Genomic DNA, 26980 nt, shown 5'->3' on the forward strand with positions numbered 1-26980 from the left:
GAGAGAGAGAGAGAGAGTGTGTGAGAGATAGTGTGTGTGATGGAGATACATCCCCCCCCCCCTCCCTATGTTGGCTGGAAGGACCCCCCTCCGTCTGCATCTGCCACTGTGTTGTCGCAGGACCCCTCATCTCCCTGTCTGGTCAGTCTCCCCCCCTCCTTTCAGGTCTCCCTACAGCCCTTCTCTCAGGGCTGTGGATCGCCCCTCCCCCCTTCACCTGTGCTGTCAGGACCCCCTCCTCCGCCTCCATCTGTGGTCTGTGTACCTGTTCTGGCCCTCATCCTCCCCTCCTTGTGCCTGAACTGTTGCTTAGCCTGTGGCAACAGTGGAGAGAGCTGTGCAGGACCTCCTGTTCCAACCCCCTTGTCATGTTTGTAGAGAAAGAAAAGAGGGAAAAAGAGGAAAAGTGGCATAATGTTTGTAAAAAGGAAGAGGGGCACGGCAGGCAGCGACCATCTATCAGCTGTGCAAGTGTAAACAAAAGAAAACAAAAAGGAGTTTTGTGCTGCCTGTTCAGTCCCAGCTCGTATTCTCTCGTATTCGCTGCTTGAAAGGACAGGAGGGGAGGGTGCACAGCAGAAGCTGACTTACTTTGCCAGATGCGAAGCAAAAGCTCCTGCCCTTGTTAAACAAAACAAAAAGGAGTTTTGTGCTGCCTGTTCAGTCCCAGCTCGTATTCTTTCGTATTCACTGCTTGAAAGGACAGGAGGGGAGGGTGCACAGCAGAAGCTGACTTACTTTGCCAGATGCGAAGCAACAGCTCTTGCCCTCGTTAGTTCCACATTCAGCTGCTAAGGCCACCGGAGAAAACAGAGGGAGGAGAAACGGGTCCAGAACTCCTCCAGCACATGTGCACAGCAAAGCGAGTGACGCTCCTCCCGAGTGACCCCTTCGCCTCTGACGCTCCTCCCTTCTTCTATTTGACTTCCCTGATAGGTCCCTCATTGGTGTGATGCTCCTCCCTTTTCCTGTTTCAGTTCCCTTTGATAGGTCAGAGCAGTGCAGCTGTGACGCTCCTCCCTTCTCTGATAGGTCAGGGCAGGGCAGAGATGTACTCTGATAGGTCAGGGCGGGGCAGATTCAGATCATGGCGGCGCACAGATGGACTGTGGTTAAAAGTGGTTACAGAGCTTCGAACATACGAACTGTTGAAGCCTCAGAGTGTACTTTAGAACGTTGAGGGTGCTTTTTATGTGCAGATGGGGCGTGGCCTAGGGAGCAGATGGGCGTGGCTGAGTACTGAGGGTGAGTAGTCCCAATAGCCTAGCCTACCAGGAGGACAGGAGTTCAGGGCTTCACTGCCACAGATGGAGTGAGCTTCAGAACTCTGAGGGGGGATTTTATTTATATAGATTTTCTTCCACCAACAGGGTGTTTCTCAATTAAGTCAATTTTTCTTTATGTGCACATTCTAGTGTCTGTGTATTTTTCTCAATCATTTATCTCTTTTATCTTTCAGTGACTTCCAGGAAAATCCTTCTTGCATGGGTCAGTATTGAAAGATACCCCTCCTCCTCCTCCTCCTCCTCCTCAGGTAAGTATGAAAGGGTCGTCTTCTGTTATTCCCCCCCCTACTAGCCTATCTATAACAAATACAAGAATCCTATCTTTCTATTATTTATATGTTCTATTGTGCATCTTTTTCTTCAATAATCTGTTATCTAACTCCTTTTATTTAAAAATATAATATTCCCTAACTTTCCCACTGAAGAAATGATTCTTAATATTTTCAAGTTATTACTCAACCTTTTTAATCTCTCTCTTCAGTCTCACTATCTTTTTTTTAATTCTAGTCTCAAAAGGTGTGATGAGTAAATTGTTCAAGATTTAAGATCCTCAGTATTGACTATATAATTCCTTCTTGTCCTAACTTATGTTTTCTCTGCTATCTCAGCTGGTAAATTACTGACTAACAGGCATTTTCCTGCCTTCACGGAGATCTGAATGTTTTTCCAGAGAATAGCTGACAGGTCTCAGCTGCCCCCACTCATTGAAATGTTTGAATTCTGGTCACCATTTTTGTCTCCAATCAATTATACCCTCTCAAAATGTAATAGCTCCAAGATAAAAAGGAAGTAATAAGCCACAGAATACTTGCCATATACTAAAAAGGGAATTTTTATCTATATCATGTGTGTCTGTGTGTCAACACTTATCTTAGCGGTGCAGATGCATCAAACGAACTTCCGAGAGTGGCCAGTGTTTAATAGACTCCATCAGGGAAGTGTCTTGAAACAGACTCTGAAAAATACTTCATTATGACTCAGTGTTGAAAGACTATTTACATTTTCAGTGGGTATAATTGATTTGATATCGTTGAGACCCTAACTCACCTCTTTTTAGTTTGTTTATTACTATTTTTTTTCTGTCTCCGCCACCCTCACTGTGAAAAAGTACTTCCTGATGTTACTCCTAAGTCGAACATCCTGTAACCTCAGTTCATTTACTCTAGTTCTGATGAACAGAATAAGTTTACCTTAGAGGAAAGGAGAGATAGAGGAGATATTATATAGACATTTAAATAATTGACAGGTATTAATATGCAAACAAATCTTTTCCAGAGACGGAGAAGTGGTAGACCTAGACGACATGAATTGAGGTTACAAGAAAGTTGACTTAGGAGTAACGTTAAGAAGTACTTTTTCACAAAGAGGGTGGTGGAGACAAACACTGCTGGACTGCCTCAAGCCTGAGCCCAGTTCTCCTTTCCCATTTTGCAACCCACATCACACTACCTCTCTGCAAGAAATACAATGTCACAATTTTCCTTTGTTCCACATATGGATTCAGAATCTGCCTGTTCTCAGCCAATAAGGAACCAATAGTTTCCATACTATAAGTAACGAAGCAGACTCAAGTCTATTATTCTCTTATTCAGGTGATTTATGGGATTGAAGTACTGAAAGGAACAAAAACCCTACAGAAACTGGCTCAGAAGGAGACACAGACACCCACCTTCAACTCTTCAGCTTTCTTGTCTTCAGTAGATTTAAACTTCAGAAGATCTTCCAGGTCCTTTTTCAGAGGCTCCAGGTGCATTTTAAGTTTTTCCTGTGAACATTAAACATCATTGATTAGCATGTGATTATTTTTATAGCCACAATTTCAGACTTGACTGTAAATGTGAGATGTCCCTTCCAATTTAGATCGTTTCTTTGAAATAACAGAATTCTGATGGGTCAATATTCAAAGTGATATAACCAGGATAGGCTCCTGCCTGGTTAAATCGTGCTGAACTGGCCATGAGCCAATATTAAACAGCACTTAACCCAACAGTGCCACTGAATATTGGCAAAAGTTCTGTCCAGACAGTGGAGGGAGGGGTGATTCGGGGGCAGTCAGGGTGGAACTGAGAGATATGTGGGTACCAGTGATATTCAGTTCCAGTACCCCATATCTAACCAGGTAAACTAAACCATGAACAAGGTGTCCTAATCAGAGATTTACACTATCTCAAGGGTAAAGAAATAATTAAGGCTGGATAAGTGAGAGAATAATTAGGCAGGTCTAGATGAGAAACGAGATTAAGAAAAGGGTGTGGGTAAAATTATTTGTATTCAGAAAGGTCAAACTGAAGAAATGTGTTTTTAGAAGACTTGTAAAAGTTAGGTAATCAGCTGTAAACTTGATTGATTTAGGAAGAGAATTTTGGTGCCTTGATAGGAGAAATTAGCAGAGTGAATTGTTTTATATATCACATTCTTACAGATAGGGAAATGTAAGACAAGATGAAACAGCATTACGAGGGGGTAATTCAATAAGATTATTTATTATTATCATCTGTTTAGGTTTTTGGGTACAGCATGGAGTATTGGCAATACCTGTATTCCTTCTGGGAGCCACAACTCACAGGCTGAATATTGACCCCTGAATGTATATGGAAGATGCCTGAATAGACAGCAGCCAGGGTTCAAGTTTTGATGATTGATCTCACTACTCATATGCTTCAAAATGCTGCTAATTCAACACTGTTTAGTTTTATGGGAATGAAAAGGTAAATTTTCCTGTAATTTCATTAAATACTCACACCTTCCTCTCTCTGCTTCCTCTATAGAGTTCATGGTATGAGATTTGTGACCCCAGGACACACTGTGATACTAAAGCTACTGATACACACCTTGTATTCCTGCACAGCCTCCTTTATTGGGATCACGGTGTGAGATCTGTGATCTCTGGACTCTCTACAAATAATGCAGATCATTTTCTGATCCTCTTCACAAAACAGCTTCAGTTTCTCTTCATGTTCCTCACACAGATTCTCCTCTTTGGGTCTCACTGAAGTCTCACTAAGCTTTTTTGCTATTTCTGTCACATTTGCCAGCTGCCTGTTAGATCTGAGGTTCCTCTGCTGAGACGTTTCCCTGCACTGGGGACAGGGGAAGTCTGTGTCTCTCCCCTCCCAGCTCTGAGTGATACAGGAGCGGCAGAAGTTGTGTCCACAGTCTATGGTCACTGGATCTGTGAAATAATCCAGACAGATAGAACAAGAAGCTTCATCTCGCAGACTCTCAGCAGGGTTTGCAGCAGCCATGATTCTTACAGGAAATGAGAGTAAGAATTCAGTTTCTGTTTCACATCTTCAAAATAAAGGAGTGTCTGTGTGGAACAGGATCTTTGCCAGGGACTTTGTGTAATTTGCAGACACCAGGGCTGTCTGCCCTCCTTCCTGTCTCCTAGTTCCTCCCTTTTTTTCCCAGCTACAGAGACCCAGGGGTCTGGGAGCTGCAGGGAGAACAGCAACCTCTTCCCATGACGTTTCTTGTGTGTAACCTGGAGCCTGGGGGCAACTTTTGCAAAAGTGGGGCAGAGGAAGGGCAATTACCCTGAGACCCATTTAATCCCTACCTCTTTCTGTGTGAACAGAGGCAACAGTTGACTTAGGTAAAGCATTAAAGGCCCTTCGGAGGGATTATAATACCAAAAACACTGTTAAAAAAGCAAGTGATGTGTTAAAAATGTAGCGAGACTGTTAACCCTCTATCAGAGAAAACATAATATCCGTAGGGTTGCCAACCAGTCAATGCCAGTGGCGTAGCCACAGGTGGGCCTGGATGGGCCAGGGCCCACCTAATTAGGGCTCAGACAGTAGCACACATTTAGCGGTAGCTGGTGGGGATCCCAAGCTCCACCAGCTGAAGACTTCCACCTGCGTGCTGCAGACTGCCAAGGTGGAAAGAAGCGTTTTCCTGACAGCTGAGATTTATTTTTGCTGGGGGGGGGGGAGAATACTTGGTGCCCACCCACTTCTTGCCTAGGCCTACCCAAAATCTGTCCGGCCTTCAGTATTGCGGCTTTCTGGAACTGGCTCTTTGGGGTAATGTCCTAACTCTTCTCTGCAAATATTGTAGGGGGGATACATAATATATTTCTGGATTTAACAGCTTGGGGGAGTATATTTGTTGGGAAATTAAGATAGGGACTGTAAATGAGGGCTAAAGCCTGCACTGCCACTGTCACTCCAGTTATCTTTAGGGGCAGGGCAGAGGCGGGGCATAAGGTAAGATGTTACATAGAAAAATGAAGGCAGATAAAGACCATATTGGCCTGTCCAGTCCCCGCGTCCCAATGTTGGAGATTTACCACCGCAGTGCTGGAGATTGAAGGCCAATGAGGCAGATTTTTCTTGTGGGCCACAGCCATGTCTAGTTTTGCCAGATAAACATATGTCAGTTTTTGGAATGTGCATGTTTCTTCAAACTTATTATACCGCCCTTGCTGGACAAGCAGGTCAGGGTGGTTTACATTGAAAACTACATAACATAAAAACTAAAGCATTGAAAAGAATTCCATTGATGATAGGAAAGAATCAACAACCCAAGATTAAATATAAACAATAAATAGAAAATAAAATTCTTTTTTCTACCTTTGTTGTCTGGTCATTTCATTATCCTCATCATGTTGATCCCAGTCTCTGGTTTCTGCTTTCCTCTGAACTCTCTTGTCAAGGTCTCTTGGTCCATTTGCCATTTCTTCTCTCTCCTTGTCTCCATCCATCTTCCCTCTGTGTTGCTATCGCCCTGTCTACTATTTCCCCTGTGTCCCTGCTCCTATCCCCCCACCATGTTAAATATTCCTCTTCTCTGTGTCTGTATTCTTGCCCTTCCCAGTATCACCCTTCTGTGTCCCCATCCCAATCATGTCATCATCCCTTTGTATCCCTATCCCCCTCCTCCACCTGCCCACATCATCCCTCTGTGTCTCTATCCCTCTATCCCATGTTCAGCATCTCTCCTTCTTTTGCCTTTTCCTCATGCCTTCCTCCACAGAAATTCAGCAAAGGTCCCTCTCTCTCCTGCCCCTGAGCTCACATCTCGTAGGTTCACTATATCTTTCTCTTCCTCCTTTCCTCGCAGAACTCATCATTATTTCATGTCCTCCTCTCTCTTTCTCCCCACCTCCCGTCCTGCACTGTAAAACTACCATTATTTGGAACCCCCCTCCCCCAAGGGTACCAGCTTACTGTTAATGATATCATAGTGCTGTACAATTTTGTAAACAAATTTAAATTTTAATAACTCATATTTTTGGGTGTGAAGGCAAAAGAAGGTGGGAGGTTGGGTGCGGGGCGGGGGGAGTTGGGGGTACATCACTTGTTAGTATATTGATAAGATTGCATAACATTTGCCTGTTTGGCTGGTGGGGTTTCTTCTCCTATTGCCCCAAGTAGTGTGGTAGTACACTGGTTGGTGGGTGGTTCAGAGAGGGAGGGGGGAAGGGTCTTGGGAGGGGAATGATGGGGAGGTACGGGATAGCAGTAGGGGGTGGTAGGCAGTGGGGAGGGGGTAAAAGGGGGGGTGGAGTTTTAGGAACTCGACCACGCAGCTTAGCTATACTGTACCGTGCAAAGAATAGTCAGGATGACAGATCTTAAATTCCTAACCTATAACATAAAAGGATTGAACTCGCCCTACAAAAGACATGCCCTGGGGCGAGAATTAAGCCTGATGCACCCACAGGTGGTGTTCCTGCAAGAAATGCACCTACGTAGACAGCATGAAAGACTCCTGACCTCTAGGCAATACCCGAGGGTATGCTGTGCATCAGATACGAAGGGGGCAAAAAAAAGAGGTGTAGCAATCATGTTTCATAAAGATGTTAAGGTACAGGTATTGCATGAGAAGCGGGAAGCAGAAGGGCGTTATCTTTTTCTCCATGTAATGTTGGAACAGGAGGAATGCACATCGGCATGTGTTTATGCCCCAAATAAGAGGCAAGAACGCTTCTACCGGCGCCTCCAGAAGGAGTTGCAGGCATTTGCAAAGGGCAAGGTGCTGCTGGCGGGAGATTTCAACGCGACTATGCAGCCCCGTCGCGATAGGTCCTCCCCTCCTACCACAAGCGATAATAGAGTCTCCCAGGCACTGAACCACTTGGTGGAAGGATTGGGGTTATGCGATGTGTGGAGACAGGGGCACCCGAGAGGTAGGGACTACACATATTACTCTCATGTGCATTCCTCCTACTCAAGATTGGACTATGTGTTTGTTGACAAATCTTTGTTAGGAGGGGGGGGGGGGGTAACTATAGGGCATATCACAATATCAGATCATGCACCGGCTTGGGCAATCATCCCATCCCTAAGGGAAGAGGCGAGAGAAAGAAGATGGGTCCTTAACAACTGTTTGTTACAAGACCCAGATATAGTGACTAAATTTGTACCAATTTTGAAGGAATATTTTGACATTATCATAGATTCAGGTCCCACCTTAGCCACAGTATGGGATGCCTTCAAGGCAGTAGCGAGGGGCTATTTCATCAAGTGGGCAAGTCAAAGGGCTAGGGTACGAAAGGAATGTCTGGCTAATTGTTTGGAGAGACTGGGGGTGTTGGAGTCTAGGTATAGGGCCACCGGCGCTGTGGCCAATTACTGTAGGCTCCAGGACGTGAGGCTGGAGATGTCTGAGATGCATGAGGAGAGTCTGAAGTTTGTGCATGCACGTCTGAAGCAGGTATACTATGAAAGCATTAACAAGCCGGGAAGGTTGTTGGCTAACAAGTTGCGAAAGATGAGGGCGGATAGGCAAATCCTGAGAATAAAAGATGACACAGGGAACATGTTGAACACCTCAAAGCAGATACGGGAGCAATTTGCTAAATACTACGAATCGCTATACAGGGAGGATGCGGCTGTACAGACCAGGGAGATAGACAAATATCTGAAAGACAGAGGCCTGTCGGTGCTAACCGAGCAGCAGAAGAGGGACTTGGAGGCACCGGTGGGAGTGGATGAAGTGCTTCAGGTTATTAAAACTCTGCCAAATGGTAAGTCCCCGGGTTTGGATGGATACACAAACGAGTTTTTCAAGATTTTTGGGGGGGAGTTGGCGCCGTACCTGGCGAGGGTAATAAATGCTGTGAGGGGCGGGGCCAAGCTTCCCCAAACTATGATGGAAGCGTGGGTGGCTGTCATTCCAAAACCAGGTAAGGGCACGGTTGACTGTGCATCCTATCGCCCTAACTCGATACTCAATGCCGATGTCAAGATACTGACGAAGGTGCTTGCCAATCGTCTGGGATGGGTGCTTCCAGACCTGATCCACCCGGACCAGGTAGCATTCGTAGCCAAAAGGCAAGCAGCAGATAGTGTACGTAGAACGTTGAATGTGCTGTACAGTGCAAAGGTGAAGGCCAATCCTGTAGTGCTGTTAGGATTAGATGCAGAAAAGGCTTTCGACAGGGTCCACTGGGGTTACCTGGACATGGTTCTAAATTGAGTTGGGACTGGTCTGTATTATAGGTCCTGGATCCAAGCCTTATATTCATCTCCCCAAGCATGTGTGAGAATTAACGGTGGGAACTCGGGGAACTTTATGTTGGGAAGAGGAACTAGACAGGGATGCCCTCTGTCTCCATGGTTATTTGCACTGGCGATGGAGCCATTAGTGGAGGCTATTCGTGAAAATGTGGACATTACTGGAGTCAGGATAGGGGACTGGGAGCACAAAATTGCACTATTTGCAGACAATGTTCTCTTGTATATGACGAAGACAATGGTCTCCCTCCCCAACTTGATGAGGGAGATAGAGGGATATGCTAGGATATCTGGTTACAAGTTGAACGCTAGCAAATCGGTTGGCATGGCGGTGGGCGTTCCGGCGGGTTTGATGGACACGTTGAAGATATCTTTTGCTTTTAAATGGGCTGAGCGGGACATGAGATACCTGGGGGTGCAGATCCCCAAAAAATTGTCCGAACTGTTTGATGTTAATTACCCGGCCCTTAAGAGAGAGATAATAAGAGACTTAGATAGCTGGATGTCTTTGGGGCTATCCTGGATGGGATGGATTGCCACCATCAAGATGAACGTGTTGCCACGCCTTCTCTACCTGTTTCAGATAATCCCAGTGCGAATGTCTCGGTCTTTCTTGTCGGGGTTGCAGGACAAAATCATTAGATTCATTTGGAATCAGAAGAGACCAAGGCTCTCGAGAGCGTTCTTGTATAGGAGTAGAAGGGAGGGAGGGCTGGGAGTTCCCAACCTCTTTTGGTATTATTGTGCAGCACAGTCACGAGCTGCTGTGGATTGGTTTTGTAGAGAAGACCACAAGCTATGGGTCCAAATGGAGCAAAACATGTTGGGTTCCCGCAGACTGGGGCACTTAATGTGGGTGAGCGCACAGCATAGAGGCCAGATAGATAAGTTCCCACCCACCGTACAGGCCACATTCCATTATTGGGACCTTATGTTTGGAGAGCGTCAGCCACCTGTTTCTGCCTTAGCACCGATAGCGGACAACCCGAGGTTCCCGCCGGGGGTGAGAGACACTATATTTAGTAGATGAGCGAAAAATGGCTTGGACATGTAGGGGCAGTTGCATGTGGGTACAAAAGTGATACCTTTCGAGACCCTGCGGGAAGACTATAGTCTCAGGCAGGACAATCATTATGCCTATGTGCAGGCCCTGCATTACATGAGGGGGCCGGACTACGGTGAATGTATGAAGAGGGATGTACATCCCTTGCAGCACATATGTGTAGACTCTACGACAGCGCGTGGTATGATATCCCTTCTGTATGCCCATTTAACTGTCCGCCATAGACCCTCTCCGATGCATAGGACGCAGTGGGAGCGAGAGTTGAATTTTACACTCACAGAAGCCAGTTGGCAGCAGCTTGAGAAAAGCATACTGAAGTCTGCAAGATCAGTGGCCTTGCAGGAGAATGCGATAAAAGTCTTCTACAGATGGTACCTTACACCAGTTAGGTTACATCATATGTGTCACGTTTTCAAAGCTGGAAACTGGGTTTGGGAGCCCTTGGGCCACTGCTGAGGGGCAGCAGCGGCAGGCAAAACCACCCCACACCAGAAGCAAGGCAGAACAAACGTACCAGCAAATCCAGGCAAGGTCTCTTAGGCGGGCAGCAAGAATAGTCCAGTAACAATCCGGGTCCTGGCAGGCAGCAGGCAGAAGAAAAGTCAAATAACAATCTGGGTCTAGGCAGGCATCAGGCAGAAGAAAAGTCCAATAACAATCCGGGTCTAGGCAGGCGGCAGGCAGAAGAATAGTCCAGTAGACAAGCAGAGTCAAAGCCAGAATCAGGGAATCAGACTAGGCAGAAGTGCAGCACAGCACCAACAAAACCAGGGACCTTAGACGCAATGCAAAGGCCAAGCAGAAATGTTCCAAGATGGCTGATAAGCCCAGAAGCAGTTGGAACTCAGCTGCTGCAATCACCAGGCAGCTACGGGTGCTGTGCAGGCTCAAACAGCACAAGCAAACCTGGCAGCTTGGAAGATCCGGACCAGACTGCGCTGAAATCTGGAACGGGTGACGGTCCACAGCAGCCACCGGTTCTGGCCACCAGAGGGCGAGGTGAGCACAGACGTGACAGTATCTCCCCCTCAAGGCCCCCCCGACTTCCACGGGGAATTCAGGTCTCCACGGGTAGCAATGGTGAAATCTACGGAGGAGTCGCAAAACATGACCAGGGGTAGCTTGGCTGGAGCTTGAACAAGGCTCAAGGCTGGAACCCGGACAGGCATCAGGACTGGACTTCGCCTCTTGGCTGGAGCTGGAACTCGGCTCGGACTCCGCATCTCGGCTGGAGCTGGAACTCGGCTCGGACTCTGCATCTCGGCTGGAGCGGCAACTCAGCTTGGATTCAACATCTGGGCTGGAACTCCTGGCTGGCTCAGAAGCTTGACCGGAACTCAGAGAAAACTCCGGCACTTGGCAGGATCTCAGAGCAGACTCAGGCTCATCTGGGCTGAAACTCAAACTCGGAACAGACTCAGCATCATCTTGGCTGGAACTGGAACTTGGCAGCGGCTTGGCTAGCAGGGCCACTCGAACTGGCATCAGAGGCTCGGTCAGAAGCGTCCCTTGGACTGGACTCAGGGGCTTAACTGGACGTGCCACTTTAACTGGGACCGGAGGCTCGGCCAGAAACGCCACTTGAACAGGACTCCGGGACTTCACTGGAAGCGTCACCTGGACTGGAAGTGGCGGCCTGGATTGAAGTACCTCTCGGGCAGGAATCGGAGGTTCAGTTAGAAGCACCCCTCGAACTGGACTCAGAGGCTTGATTGGATGGGTCCCTTGGACTAGGACCGGAGGCTCGACCTGGAGCGCCACTTGAATAAGGGCTATGGTAATGGTGTACAGTTGTGGGGAGTGGGTTTTGGGGGGCTCAGCACACAAGATAAGGGAGCTATACACTTTGGAGCAATTTATGAAGTCCACTGCAGTGCCCCCTAGGGTGCCCGGTTGGTGTCCTGGCATGTCAGGAGGACCAGTGCACTACAAATTCTGGCTCCTCTCACGACCAAATGGCTTGGATTTGGTCGTTTCTGAGATGGGCGTCCTCGGTTTCCATTATCGCTGAAAATCAGAAACGACCAAGTCTAAGGACGACCATCTCTAAGGTCGACCTAAATTTCAAGATTTGGGCGTCCCTGACCGTATTATCAAAATGAAAGATGGATGCCCATCTTGTTTCAATAATATGGGTTTCCCCGCCCCTTCATGGGGCCGTCCTGTGAGGACGTCCCCAGGAAAACTTGGGTGTCCCTTTCGATTATGCCCCTCTCTGTGAACTAAGCTTCAGAGCAAAGGCGATAATGGCTGAGAATCATCTCAAGAACCAGAAGCTCAGCATTGTGAAGAACATTTCTCAATGAGACTGCTATCAATACAAATCAAACAAAATAAAACATGGAAAAGAAAATAAGATGATACCTTTTTTATTGGACATAACCTAATACATTTCTTGATTAGCTTTCGAAGGTTGCCCTTCTTCGTCACATCGGAAATAAGCAAATGTGGTAGCAGATAGTATATATAAGAGAAACATCAAAGCTTTACTTTGACAGTCTGACAGAGTGGGAGGGTGGGGGTATGCATGGGGACATCAAAGCACTTCATTGATATTCTAACAGGATGGTGTGGAAAGGTGATAAACAGAGAAATAAACAGAGGAATACAGCTTTATGGTTTATAATGGGTTAGAAAACCGAGATCCTTATTAAGTCCTGTTTGTTGGGTGTCAAAATATTCAATCATTCTTATTTCAAAGGTCTTACGTTCCTGTATTGTTTTAAAATTACCTTTCAGTATTCTTACTGTGAAATCACTGGTGCAGTGACTGCAAAATTCTGACAGATCGTTAATTGTATTGTTTCAATGTATTTGTATTGTTTACTGTGTTTTATCTCAAACATTTTTAACGTGCAAAAATTGCTAGGTAGTAACGCCAACATCAACAGTGTAAGGAATATGAGGGGGGAAGGAGGGAAGACAGGGCTAGAGAAAGGAGCAGATCCTATTCCCCAGAGAAGTGGAGAAAGGAGAAAGATTACAACTCCCACCAGTCCCCAAGACGAGCGCAATCTAGAATGCGGAACTATGTTTCCCAGCAGCTCCGGAGGCATACCATCGCAGCAGGGACTTCCATTCCCATCAGCCCCCAGAGGAGGTTGAGAGAAGGACAAGAGCGGGGAATAGGACAACCCTCACACAGAGAACTAGGCTAGGGGAGGAGGTCCTGAATCTGTCCAATCAAGGAAAGGAGGGGCAGCTGGGAGAGGGGTGTGGGAAGGAACCCATGGACTGGCAAGGGGCAGAAAAGGGAGAGGAAAGAGGAGGAGCCGATGGATACCTCAGCTCTAGCTAAACTAAAAGGTGAGATAAAGCAGCAGTTGGGAGCTTGGTGAAAAAAGGAAGAAGGTGGTTTTCTCCAAAGAGGAGCTGAGAAGCTGTTTTTTTCTGGAGGGTCCAATGGGGAAGAGGTGCCTGGAAGATAGTGCTGGCCCAGTGGGTGGTGATTTTGAACCCTTTTTTGGGGAACTGCTTTACAGGAACTGTTGGGGTTTGACCTTTTAGCCTATAAATTTGCAAACAACAACAACTTTCATCTAAGTGACAATACTTGGACTCAAACTCCCTGGTTCGATCACAGTAAACTCGAGTTCTCCCTTTATTGGAGGGAAAATACAAAATCAATGAAAAATAAAAGTACTACAACTCCTCAAAAAATAGAGGAAATATAAATCCCACAACCTTCTGGTCTAACGTCTTGAATAATCCTGCTCTTCCTCCAGCAGACAACAAGAACTTCATGATTAAATGGGATGACCTATGCGAAAATGTCTTAAATAACATAGCTCCCCTCAAACTTACATCCAAACCAACCCAGAAAATTTCACCTTGGTTTAATCAATAGATCCTTCTTTTGAAAAGAAAATGTAGAAAACTGGAAAGAAAATGGGCTAGAGACATGCCAAACGAAAGCAAATTAACTTGGAAAATTGCCATCAAAACAAATAAAAATGAGATCAAAATTGCAAAAACTCAACACTATAACAAAATAATCGGTACTAATTTCCTTAATACCAGTAAACTTTTCAATCTGATAAAAAGCCTAATTTCCACAAAAGAAATAGCCCCAACCACAGAGTCTCCACCAACAGGAGAGCAACTGGCTACTTTTTCTGAACAAAAAATAGTTAAAATCAGAGGAGTCCTCAAATTAAAAATCAACCATCAAGATATTTACAAAAAACAGTCAGACACACATACAGGAATAGCCACCAACAGAATCTGGTCTTCCTTCTAACTACCAATCCATGACACAGTAAAACATTACCTCTTAAAATGTTCAAACTCACAATGCATACTAAACCCTTGTCCCAGTTACCTTATGAAGGAAGCTCCTAATATATTCATCAATCTGCTTCAGCATCATATCTGCTTCCTACTATTCCATAGCACTTTCCCTGATAATAAAGGTTCTATTATCCTAATACCAGAAAACAATTCAATCTCCATAACTGATGTAACAAACTACAGACCAGTAGCCTCCATTCCTTTGATGATAAAGGTGATGGAAGGAACAGTAGCAGAACAAACTATGGACTACCTTTCACATTTCTCCCTACTACACAAATCGCAATCAAGTTTCAGACCATGCTATAGCACCGAGACTGTTCTCACTACCCTAGTATCAAATCTCAGAATATTAATTAGCATAGGGTCTAAGATCTTAATAATGCAATTTGATGTCTAGCGCATTCGATGTAGTAGATCATAATATTACCGATGATAGCCTGGATCTACTAATTATCAACAAAACTTGGATTCATAGTCACAATGACCGTATTTTGGCAGAAGCTTAGCCAAAATTGGGTGGCGGAGCAGGTGGGGGAAGAGAGGTTGGTAGTTGGGAGGCGAGGATAGTGGAGGGCAGACTTATACGGTTTGTGCCAGAGCCGGAGATGGGAGGCGGGACTGGTGGTTGGGAGGCGGGAAATACTGCTGGGCAGACTTGTACGGTCTGTGCCCTGAAAAAGGCAGGTACAAATCAAGGTAAGGTATACATATATGAGTTTATCTTGTTGGGCAGACTGGATGGACCATGCAGGTCTTTTTCTGCCGTCATCTACTATGTTACTAGATCTCTGCCCTCCAGACTACAAAATTACTCACTGGCCAAGAAATGGAAAGAGAGGAGGCATGGCACTAATTCACAAATCTCATTTTACAGTAACACCTATAGCTGAATCTATGACACCACAACTCGAAATTGCCTCTATTAGAATTAATCATCCTACCTTACTCGACCATCTAAACATCATTTTGTTTTATAGACCACCAGGAAACTGGCAAGAATGCCAACCACAGTTCATGGACTTCATCTCGAATGCTTGCATATCTAATTCTAATCTTCTTATATTAGGAGAAATAAATTTGCATCTAGAAGACCACAATACAAAGAATACACATGTACACAATACACAATACAATACACAATACACAATACAAGAATGTAAAGATTTTTTCCAACAATGGGAATTCAACTGGATCAATACTCAAGCAACACATGTCAAAGGACATACGCTTGACCTCATCACACACAAATTCTCTTCAGATCAAACCTTTATAATAACAGATTTAATCTGGACAGAGGTACCCTGGTCAGACCACTGCAAATTAAATATATCCATGCAATGGCGAACAAAAAATCTAGTCCAGAAACAAGAATGAAAAACTTTCACCACAAGAGGCCAAATTGACCCGGTACTATTCTGGCAACAGTTTTACACAAATGAATGGACAGTACAAACAGACTCTAATCAGTACCTTTTAAATTGGGACAATAGATGCAAGAAAATACTCGACACAATAGCACCATTACAACCAAGAACATCGTGAAGACATAACTCACTTACTTGGTTTAATGACGAACTGAAAAAACTAATAACTCAAACAAGGAGGCTTGAGCGCGCATGGAATAAAATGAAAGATGAACGAACATTCACTGCTTGGAAACAAATGCTAAGAAAATACAAATATATCATCAGACAAACTAAAAGGTCATATTACAAATCCAAAATAGGGCCAGATTATAAAGATTTACATAAATTATTCCAATCTGTACATAATCTCCAAGATACCACACTTGTCACCTCAACTAATATAAATACCCCATCAGAAAATGACCTAGCCACTTACTTTAATTAGAAAATCATCAAGGTAAAATCCACCTTACCAACTAAATTCTCCGACCATGAAAAATTCATTGAATGCTTGGAGCCAACCACTGAGGAATATCCAGCTGACCGAATTTGGACAAATTGCAACTTATTAATGGAGGACACTGTCATCCAAGCGATCAACAAATTCACCAAATCCCACTGCAAACTAGATACATGTCCTAGTCACTTAATAAAATCTGCCCGTCAACGTTTCACAATAGACCTCACTTCCTACCTAAATTACATGCTCCAACATGGATCCTTCTCTTTGGATAAAGGCAATATATTACTTACTCCAATTCCCAAAGACCAGAAGAAAAAATTAAATCATATAACTAATTATCGCCCAGTCACATCCATCCCTCTTGTAACTAAGTTAATGGAAAGTCTAGTAACTAAACAACTGGCCAATTACTTGAGCAATTTCTCAGTATTACATGCATCCCAATCTGGATTCCGTGCTAATCATAGCACCGAAACAGTTCTTATAACACTTCTGACTAAATTCAAACAAATTATTGCAACTGGTAACAATGTTCTCCTCTTACAATTTGATATGTCCAGCGCGTTTGACATGGTCAACCAAGGTATTCTATTAAACATTCTAGAATACTTTGGAATCAGAGGTAATGTACTGAATTGGTTCCATAGTTTCCTAAGTGCAAGAACATATTAACTCCTTCTATAACTCATCATAATATAATCCATAATCGTCTTCTGATGTTCTATTCCCAAATGATATCTTGAATTTACTCTGTCTTTTATAACTCATCATAATGTAATCCATAATCGTACTGTAACCAATTGTACTTCCATCATTCTCAAAGTATTGTAAGCCACACTGAGCCCGCAAATAGGTGGGAAAATGTGGGATACAAATGCAAATAAATAAATAAATATTAGGTGATATTTAAATCGATCATATCATCACCATGGAGACCTGTATGTGGAGTACCTCAGGGATCACCGCTTTCACCAATTTTCTTTAACTTAATGATGTTACCACTGGCTAGATCACTATCCAACCAAGGTCTAAACTCATATATTTATGCTGACGATGTTACGATATATATTTCATTTAAAAATGACATATCAGAAATTGCAGATAAAATCAATCACAGCTTCCAATTAATGAACTCATGGGCGGATGCATTCCAGCTTAATCTTAATACAGAAAAGACACAATCCCTCATCCTTTCATCGCAGTATAATAAAACCAACTATACCAATATAAATATACCAAGTCACACTCTTCCTGTTGTGAACACCCTGAAACTTCTGGGTGTTACAATTGATCGAAATCTTACCCTAGATAGCCATGTGAAAAATGTTACAAAGAAAATGTTCTATGCAATGTGGAAGCTTAAAAGAGTGAAACCTTTCTTCCCAAGGGAGGTATTCCGCAAGCTGGCGCAATCATTGGTATTGAGCCATTTGGACTATTGTAATTCCATCTATGCAGGGTGCAAAGTACAAATCATCAAGAAACTACAGACTGCCCAAAACACCGCAGCCAGACTCATATTTGGAAAGGCGAAATATGAAAGTGCCAAACCCCTGAGAGAAAAGGTAGATTGGCTCCCATTAAAAGAACGAATTGCATTCAAAATCTGCACCTTAGCTCATGAAATCATTCATGGAGAAGCCCCATCATACATGTCAGACCTAATAGACTTGCCAGCAAGAAAAACAAAAAGTTAATTGCGCACCTTCTTAAATCTCCACTATCCCAACTGCAGAGGACTGAAATACAAATCAATACATACATCTAGCTTCTCCTACCTCTGCACGCAATTATGGAATGAACTACCAAATATAATAAAAACAACACATGACTTGGCAACCTTCCGGAAGTTACTGAAGACGAACTTGTTCAAAAAGACATACAAAAAGAATCCTTCATAACGACTTGACTCCTAAACTAAACCAGAACCAACAATACTGATGTCTTTTTAATTTGATTACCTCAATCACATTATCTTTATTGAACATTATATCTTATCCTGATCTCACTTATATGTTATGTTTTATCTAATTACTTACTCTTATCTCACTTATATGTAATGTATTTACTTACCCTAATTTACCTGATACTCTTCACAACTTAATTGTAACAATATACTGAACTTCTTATTCTGTTAATGATATTTGATATTACAACATAATGTAAGCTACATTGAGCCTGCAAATAGGTGGGAAAATGTGGGATACAAATGCGGCAAATAAATAAAATAAATAAATATTCAATTAAACATAGTAGACAGCTTTGGTATATGTGGCACAGTCCACAAATGGTTTCAAGAATTCCTGAAATCAAGATCTTACAAAGTGAAAATGAAAGGAACCTTATCCTCTCCTTGGTCACCGGATTGTGGCGTCCCTCAGGGTTCTCCACTGCCCATACTGTTTAATGTAACGATGTCACCACTAGGTAACAGACTAGAAACAGCAGGATTCAAACCATTCATATATGCTGACGATGTTACCATATACATAACCTTCAAAAAGAATATTCAAGACATCTTACAAAAGGCAAAACTTGGATTAAATTTGATGGAAACCTGGGCCTCAGAATCCAAACTAAAGCTAAATAAAGAAAAAACTAAATTCATGGTCATTACTAACTTATTTAACCAAAATGACTGCAACAGTTCCACAATTGAACACTTCATTCCCCTTTGACAATAATCTGAAAATTCTAGGTATAATTATAGACAAACATTTAAGATTTTGATACTCAAGTTTCCTCAGTAATCACAAAATCTTTCAGGTCTCTTTGGAAACTGAAAAGGATCCGACCCTATTTTTCATCAGAAATATTCAGTCTATTGGTTCAATCATTAACACTATCCCAATTCAATTACTGTAATGCCATATAAGCTGGCTGTAAGGAGAACCTGTTGAAAAAACTCCAAACAGCTCAAAACACTGCAGCCTGGTTCATATATTAAATCTCTCATTTTCAAAGTGCCTCCCCTTTATTAATCAAATTACACTGGCTTCCCATCAAAGTGAGAATCACCTTCAAATTATGTACCTTTATCTTTCAAATACTATATGGTACCATTAATAAACTTACCTCAAAGAAACATTAAGAAATTATCTCGGACAACACCACCCAAATTGCAAAAAAGTGATCTACAAAACCATCCACTCTGCAGACTTCACTTACCTAGGACCCAAATGGTGGAACTCCTTCTCACCCAAAATAAGAAATATCCAGGATATACTAGATTCCGCAAAATCCTCAAATCGTTCCTATTCAAAACAAGACCCTCGCAAAGAACAACCATAGCTCAAACAATTATTACCTGAATTGGTTATTACTCTACCATTAGCCTTCTCTTTGCTTCATGTACAATTTCTCATTCATAATAGATTTTCTAAATGTTAAACTTCCATAGTTATCCCAGTATGTTTATGATACTGTATTGTAAAATTGGATTCTTACAACAAATTACTTTCTTATTTATTATTCTTTGTTATGTATCTTCTACTGTTTATTGTAAGCCACAATGAACTCAAACTTGTTTGGGATAATGTGGGATATAAATGTCACAAATAAATAAATCAATAAATCCACTAGCATGCCTTAGTAAAAGGGATCCTAAGTTAGGGTAGCCTTGTTGTTAACTTTATGCGGTTACTTAGCCGGTTAGCAGGCTGAAAATGACCGCTAACAGCTAAGTTTGCGTTTCAACCATGTCTCACCCTTACCCTATCCGGTTAGGGGATGGCTGATTAATGGGGAGATTCAGTAGCAGTAATCAGTTAACCCTCTCCTTGCCATTTAAATTGCCCAATATTAATATTACTCTGCCCATAAAGGATTGTATGTGGACATATGAGTATGGTGTTATCCCTCAGACAGCAGGGATCTCCCAGGAAACATCTCTGGAACTAAAGAGTGACAGAAAATCAAATGGAAAATAGTTTTTATTTATTTGTTTTACTTCAGTGCTTTATATACTGCAGGTGAGGCACGCTGCCAGGATCAAGAAATGCATCCATTAATACTAGCTGGAGATATGAATTTGGTCATGGACGCAGATTTAGACAGATCACACACATCGACACAGCAGGCGGTGCTCTCCCCCTCCATTTTGGAGCTCTTCTGTCAGGAGCTAGGATTGGTGGATCCTTGGAGGATCCTACACGGAGAGGAGAGAGACTATACGCACACTTCCCGAGCACACCAAACACAATCGAGAATAGATTACATCTTTGCATCCCAAGAACTTTTTGCAAAAATCGCATCAGCTACGATCGGACCGGAAGAGATCTCGGATCACTCCCCCATCTGGGTGGAGATGGAGTCTGGGGCATCTTCACAGGGGGCGCCGGGATGGAGGTTTCCAGCATACCTGTCCTCCTCTAGGGAGTTTCAATTACATTTACATAAGAAATGGGAAGAATTCAAGGACCATAACTCTGAACACTTAGAGGACTCCATGTTGTTTTGGTCCACTGCCAAAGCGGTGCTCAGAGGTGAGATAATTGCATAGGTAAGCAACAGGAACAGAAAGATAACACAGAGAATAGTGGCCTTGGAAAAGGAGCTGAGAGGGGCGAGAAGAAAATACACCAGGGATCCCACCCAGCCTCACTTTGAGTTACTTATGTCCATTAAAGCAGCCTTAAATAGTCTAATACATGAAAGGACAATGAAATCCTTGCTATTTAGGAAATACCAGCTTTATAAGTTTGGGGATAAAGCAGGCAGGATGATGGCCAGGCTAGTGAAAGGCGCCCGGAAACCACACTTTATACCAGCCATAAAAAGGAAAGGGGGCGGGATCACCAATAACCTAAAAGAAATTGCCCAGACATTCTTTACCCACTTCGCTACATTATATGGGGGAAAAACGGAACACAGGAGCAAAGAGGAAACTATTAAGGCTTATTTGCGAAGGAGAGAGTTGGGGGACGTCCTGACAGCCCACCGGGACTTGTTAAATCAGCCAGTGGCAGCGAAGGAATTGCAGAGGGCCATTGGAGCCTTGAAATGTCATTCTGCACCGGGTCCTGATGGGCTGTCCGGGGAATTCTACAAAATGCTAAAAATACAGATTCTGGGCCCACTGATGGATTACCTTAACTCGGTAGTGGAGGAGGGCAGCCTTCCAAGACATGAAAATATAGCCTCCATCTGCCTCATTCCCAAAAAAGATAAAGACCCCCTAGAACCTAGCTCCTACCGGCCAATCTCACTCATAAACGTGGAAGTTAAATTATTGTCACGCATTCTGGCAGATAGGCTGGCGCCTCTGATGCCACAATTGGTGCATGAGGAGCAAGCCGGGTTTGTGAGGGGCCGCCAGTCTGTCCTTAACGTCAGGAAATTAATATTAGCAGTGTTGTCAGGGGAACATCCGGAGGCAGAAAAGATGCTCGCAAGTCTAGACGCGGAACGTGCCTTTGACAGAGTGGAATGGCCATTTTTGTTTGAAGTCCTGAAGGACAGAGGACTGTCAGGGTGGTTCCTTCAAGCCGTGGGGTCACTATACACAAACCCACGGGCTAGGATCAGGGTGAATGGGGTCCTCACAGAAAGTTTTGCCATCGAAAGGGGCACCAGACAAGGCTGCCCCCTGTCCCCATTGCTTTTCTTGTTAACGCTCGAGCCGTTGCTGGCTGAGATTCGTGGGAATAAAGACATAAAGGGCATACGGGTGTCTGGGAAGGAAATAAAAGTGCTCGCATACGCGGATGATGTGCTGATGTTGTTGAGCGATCCACAGGGTTCATTACCGGCTCTCCTCTCCGTCCTAGATAGTTATGGGCGTCTCTCAGGCTATAAGCTCAATAGAACAAAGTCCCTGGCCCTACCAATTAACGAGACAGGGGAACACACATGGAGGGGCCCGTTTCCTCTATTATGGGCAAAGGGTCAGATCAGATATCTGGGAGTACTCATACCAGCAGATATGAAAAAACTATATGAGCTCAATGTGCTTCCCCTAATAGAGACAACTAGGAGATTACTACAGACATGGGGCGCATGTCCTCTCTCTCTCACGGGTCGGGTAGGTCTTTTTAACATGATGATCGCCCCGAAATGGCTCCATACGTTTCAGATGTTGCCCCTGTATTTGAAGTCAAGGGAGGAGCGGGTCCTCAATCACCTAATACAGCAGTTTCTGTGGAATAGGAGGAGACCCAGATTGCCAATACAGGTGATACAGAAACCGAAATCACATGGGGGAATGGGACTGCTCAGCATTAGACACCTAACGATAGCGTGTGCCATGAGGCACATCAGAGATTGGTTAACGGGAGCGCAGGATTTCTCGGCTACGCTCTTAGAGAGGGGCTTGGCTCCCACTGCACACCTGGGGTGGGGACTACATGCTTTAGGACAGGGATTGGAGGGGGGGTTGGGAACGCACCCATTAGTGACAGCAGCCAGAGCAGCGTGGCAGTGGCTATGTAAGAGACATCACTTCGAATGGAGGGCGACCCCGTTCCTACCACTGCATAACAATCCAGACTTTCCGGAAGGGACTTCCTCAGCAGCCTTTGCCAGATGGCGGAGGAATGGAATACGATTCATTTATCAACTGGTGTCGGAAGAGGGCAAGACACGAACATTTGCGGACCTTCAACAGGAATTTAGATTGACTGAACGTGACCGGTTTGCTTATCTGCAAGTCCAGCACTACATCACAGCATTGGGCTGGAGCAACCTGAGTGAGGACGTACAGGATACCTTAAACACTGCTCTGACACTGGGAGCGCAAAACCCAGTGCCTTTAAAATTCCACCACAGATTCCTGCAGGATTCAACAGAGGACATAGACTATAATACTAGAGCACGAAAATGGGCGGTTGACCTGCAGGTGGAAATTACAGGAGAAGTACTGAACAGATATCTGAGCTCCATACACAGAACATCTCTCTTTACTCGATTCTGGGAGATGCAATATAAATTTGCGTTAAGACTATATGTCTCCCCAACAAGGGCCTTCAAGGCAGGCTTTGGTCATTCCGACGCCTGCCCGTGGTGTGCGGTGGCCCCGGCTTCGCTGGCTCACATGTTTTGGCACTGTCGCCACGTGTCCAAACTGTGGACTCTCATTCTTGGCGAGACCAAGAAATACTGGGGGCGCACCATTAAGAGACAACCTTTACTTCTTTTTGGAGACTTTAAACAAACTAAACCCACATTGCCAGGCTTCTGCTCGTTTGTTCAGCGTGCTGTCCTGATGGGAAAACGGGTCATCCTCCTCCATTGGAGAGAGCACAGAGGACCATCAATTGGAGCATGGAGGTCACAAATGATAGAACTGCTGAAGCTGGAGAGACGTGGAGTCCAGGACCTGGACTCTATAGAGGGTCGGGGGCTTCAAAAAACATGGGCAAACTTTTGGGACACACTGCAACCCCTAGCTCGCAGTAGACTCTTGAATTGACAGTGCCATTGGAGAGGAAGAGAACTTTGAGTATTATCTTGTATTGTGGGGGGGAAAAGGGGGGGGTGGTTTTCCCTTTTGTTTGGGGGGGGAGGGGGGAGGAAGGGGGGGTGGGGAGAAAAATTGTACATTGTCGTGAGTCAGACACATTTGAGCCAATGGAGATGTTTGTATATGGATCATGTCTGCCAAGTTTTGTTATGATTTAATAATAAAAAAGATTTAAACATACTGCAGGTGATCCCTGAGGTGACTATTGCGCTCATTTTCGAAAGACGAGGCCCATCTTTCGACATAAATTGGGAGATGGACGTCCTTCTCACAGGGCCGTCCAAATCGGTATAATCAAAAGCCGATTTTGGACGGCCCTAACTGCTTTCTGTCACAGGGACGGCCAAAGTTCAAGGGGGCATGTTGGAGGCGTACCAAAGGCGGGACTTGGGGCGTGCCTAACACTAGGACGTCCTCGACCCATAATCGAAAGAAACAAGGACGTCCCTGACGAACACTTGGACGACTTTACCTGGTCGTGTTTTTCTTACGAGCAAGGCACAAAAAGGTGCCTGAACTGACCAGATAACCACTGAAGAGAATCGGGGATCACTTCCCCATACTCCCCCAGTGGTCACTAACTCCCTACAACCCTCAAACAACATCTTTAAAAATATTTTGTGCCCTACGAGAGCTACAATATAAGTTTATTATGCGTCTGTATATCTCACCTCACAGAGCCTTCAGAGCCACTCTGAGACCCCAGGATGACTGTCCGAAGTGTTCGGGCCTAGGGGCACATTTGGGCCACATGTTTTGGCTCTGTCCCCCGGTGCAAATCTTTTGGACCCGACTATGTGCTTTTGTGTCAGGGATCTGGGGAATTGACTGGCACCCTACCCCCACACTTTTATTTGATGTATATCAGGTGGAGGGCCGTTGTAAGAAGGGAATGGTGGCATTTTTCCGAAGAGCAGTCATCATGGGGAAAAAGACTACTCTGCAGCGGTGAATATCCCTCGCGATCTCTTTGAGTGCAATAGAGCGCAGAGATGTGGTTGACCTAGCCTCGAAGAGGGGAGACCACCTGTTCCAATGTTGGTCTCCATTCTGGGACACATTAACACTGGTAGCCCGCAGTAGGATTTTGAATGGCTAAGCCCACAAAGGGGGGGGGGGGGGAAGACGTTGGGGAGGGAGGGGGGATCTGGGGGTATGTAGGTGTACAGAGCGGACATTGGACAAAAGGAAAATGTTGTGATTCTGATAGTTTATTACTTTTACCGCGTTTTCTTGTTCTTATATAAATAAAGATTAAAAAATATATATATATATATATTTCGTATCAGCCTCTATGCCAGCCTCAGATGTCATAATCAGGTTCATCACAGCAGTATGCAGGTCCCTGGAGCAATTTTAGTGGGTGCAGTGCACTTCAGGCAGGCGGAGCCAGCCCCATCCCCCCCCCCCCCCCCCCACACCTGTTATGTCTGTGGAGGAAACAGCAAGCCCTACAAAACCCACCACAAACCCACTGTACCCACATCTAGGTGCCCCCTTCACCCATAAGGGCTATTGTAGTGGTGTACAGTTGGGGTTAATGGGTTCAGCACACAAGGTAAGGGAGCTATGTACCTGGGAGTAATTTATGAAGTCCACTGCAGTGCCCCCTAGGGTGCCCTGTTGGTGTCCTGGCATGTGAGGGGGACCAGTGCACTACAAATGCTGGCTTGTCCCATGACCAAATGGCTTGCATTTGGTCGTTTCTGAGATGGACGTCCTTGGTTTCCATTATCACCGAAAATCAGAAACGACCAAGTCTAGGGACGACCATCGCTAAGGATGACCAAATTTCAAGATTTGGGTGTCCCTGACCGTATTATCGAAACGAAAGATGGACGTCAATCTTGGTTTGAAAATACGGGTTTCCCCGCCCCTGGATGGGGACGTTTTGTGAGGACGTCATCAAAACTTCGACATCCCTTTCGATTATGTCCCTCCACAGGGTTTACAGTTTCTATTGCAGGTACTTTGCAATGTCTCTAGCGGGATCACAATCTAAGTTAAACACTGTTCCTGGGCCAACAGAGCTGTAGAGGGAATGGGCCAACAGAGCTGCAGAGGGAATTGAACCCAGTTCCCCAGGATCTGAACCCAGTGCTGAACTTCAGTATTTATGACAGATCATAAAATACAGAATACATAGAAGTACAATGAGTCCCTGCCCTACTGAGCTTACAGTCTCACTTAATATACCTCATGATTATTTATTCCCCCGAGATAGAGCTGTAGATTTTCATGTTATTCATTAATTATTCACAATATCTTATGCCATCTGTTGCTTTCACTATGTCATTGAAAACCCTCTTTACATTTATAGGCTCTAAACCCATGTCTGCCACTCTCACTGTTAAACTGAAACCTCACATTCAAAGGCTCTGATCTCATCTCTGTCCCTCATATTATACTACAATTTCATGTTTCAAACTTGCTTCCATCTGTTCAATAAAGAAAGAAATCTTCAAACTATAATATTTCTGTAGCAGTGATTGGTTTGAACGTGTTTAACAAAAATCTTCCACCTCTCACAATCCTACCAGAGACTTCAGATTAATGAAATATATCAGGAAAGAAGCTGGATTATATGAAATCATAAGGAAGAGCAGCAGAGCTTCCCAGATTTATTTGTATTTTCTGATGACTGTATATAAGGCTTTGGTAACATAAGCAGAAATTGTCAAGCAGAGAGAGAGAGAATCCTGAGTCCTGCTGTTTAATTCCAGGCTGGTACCTGGCGGATTCTCAAAGGAATTTCAGAAATAGTCCTGAAGAAAGGTCGGAGTTTCCCTGTGAAGGAGTCAGTGAAGGTGAAGAGATGAGATTTATTCTCTGCATCATAAAACGAGACCTTTCCTGCCTCATAGTCCAGCAGAATCCCCACTGCCCGGGGGAACTCACTCAGGGAGATCTGGGTCTTAGGGGAGGTGAGGGCCCAGCATCTCTGTTCATACCACAGCCCCACTGTCCAGAATCCTTCCTCAGGTGACAGTGTGATCCACCCCTTCCTCCTCACAGAGTCTTTACACACTCCCAATGTACAGTAACTCAAATCCCCCACCTCCACCTCCCAGTAATGTCTCCCTGAGGTGAAGCCCTCTCTCCCCAGCACAAAGGGATAAGGATCAAATCTCTGAGGAGTGTCCGGCACATTCTGTCTTGTGTTTTCCCTTCTGACACTTTTCCCATCTTCAGACAGGACGAGATTAGGATGAGCAGTTTCAGGATCCAGAGTCACATTTACTGCAGAGAGAGGAGACACATTAATAAACATGAGCAAAGACATCTCATTGGCTCCTCACATACCCAGCTCTAACCCTCATTGGCTCCTCACACTCCCAGCTCTAACCCTCATTGGCTTCTCCTGCACCTACCTCTAACCCTCATTTGCTGGTTCTTCAGTCAATCACTTTTTCTATGACAGGAGCTCTGCTATTGGCTATTCTCACCTTCCTGCCTCATAGATTTGACTCATCTTATTGGATATCAGCTTTTCAGTGTACCCTATCGGAATCAGTCTATTCATACCAAGGAGCTGGATAAAAAC

At 44.4% G+C, this 26980-nt stretch overlaps 2 protein-coding genes and 1 long non-coding RNA gene across 4 annotated transcripts in view; 1 reads left to right on the forward strand and 2 right to left on the reverse strand.

Moving 5' to 3' along the window:
- LOC115468315 (E3 ubiquitin-protein ligase TRIM39-like) overlaps nucleotides 1-4566 on the reverse strand; it is a 57472-nt gene extending 52906 nt beyond the window's left edge. Inside the window, exons 1-2 of the mRNA XM_030199958.1 lie at nucleotides 4118-4566; nucleotides 2956-3051 (exon numbers count right to left, since the gene is read on the reverse strand). Of these exons, the coding sequence (XP_030055818.1) occupies nucleotides 2956-3051; nucleotides 4118-4531 (510 nt within the window). The 5' untranslated portion in view covers nucleotides 4532-4566. The remainder of the gene's footprint in view (nucleotides 1-2955; nucleotides 3052-4117) is intronic.
- Nucleotides 1-26205, forward strand: LOC115468321. The gene is made up of 3 exons (XR_003941844.1): nucleotides 1-18; nucleotides 7974-7984; nucleotides 26132-26205. It is a non-coding gene; the product is annotated as an uncharacterized LOC115468321 (long non-coding RNA).
- Nucleotides 26044-26980, reverse strand: part of LOC115468289 (E3 ubiquitin-protein ligase TRIM39-like) — a 49793-nt gene continuing 48856 nt past the window's right edge. For both annotated transcript variants that reach the window (XM_030199908.1, XM_030199909.1), the window contains one exon: nucleotides 26044-26676. In XM_030199908.1, coding sequence (XP_030055768.1) covers nucleotides 26150-26676 — 527 coding nt within the window. In that variant the 3' untranslated portion in view covers nucleotides 26044-26149. The remainder of the gene's footprint in view (nucleotides 26677-26980) is intronic.

Source organism: Microcaecilia unicolor, chromosome 4, assembly GCF_901765095.1.
Source record: "Microcaecilia unicolor chromosome 4, aMicUni1.1, whole genome shotgun sequence".
Taxonomy (NCBI): Eukaryota; Metazoa; Chordata; class Amphibia; order Gymnophiona; family Siphonopidae; genus Microcaecilia; species Microcaecilia unicolor.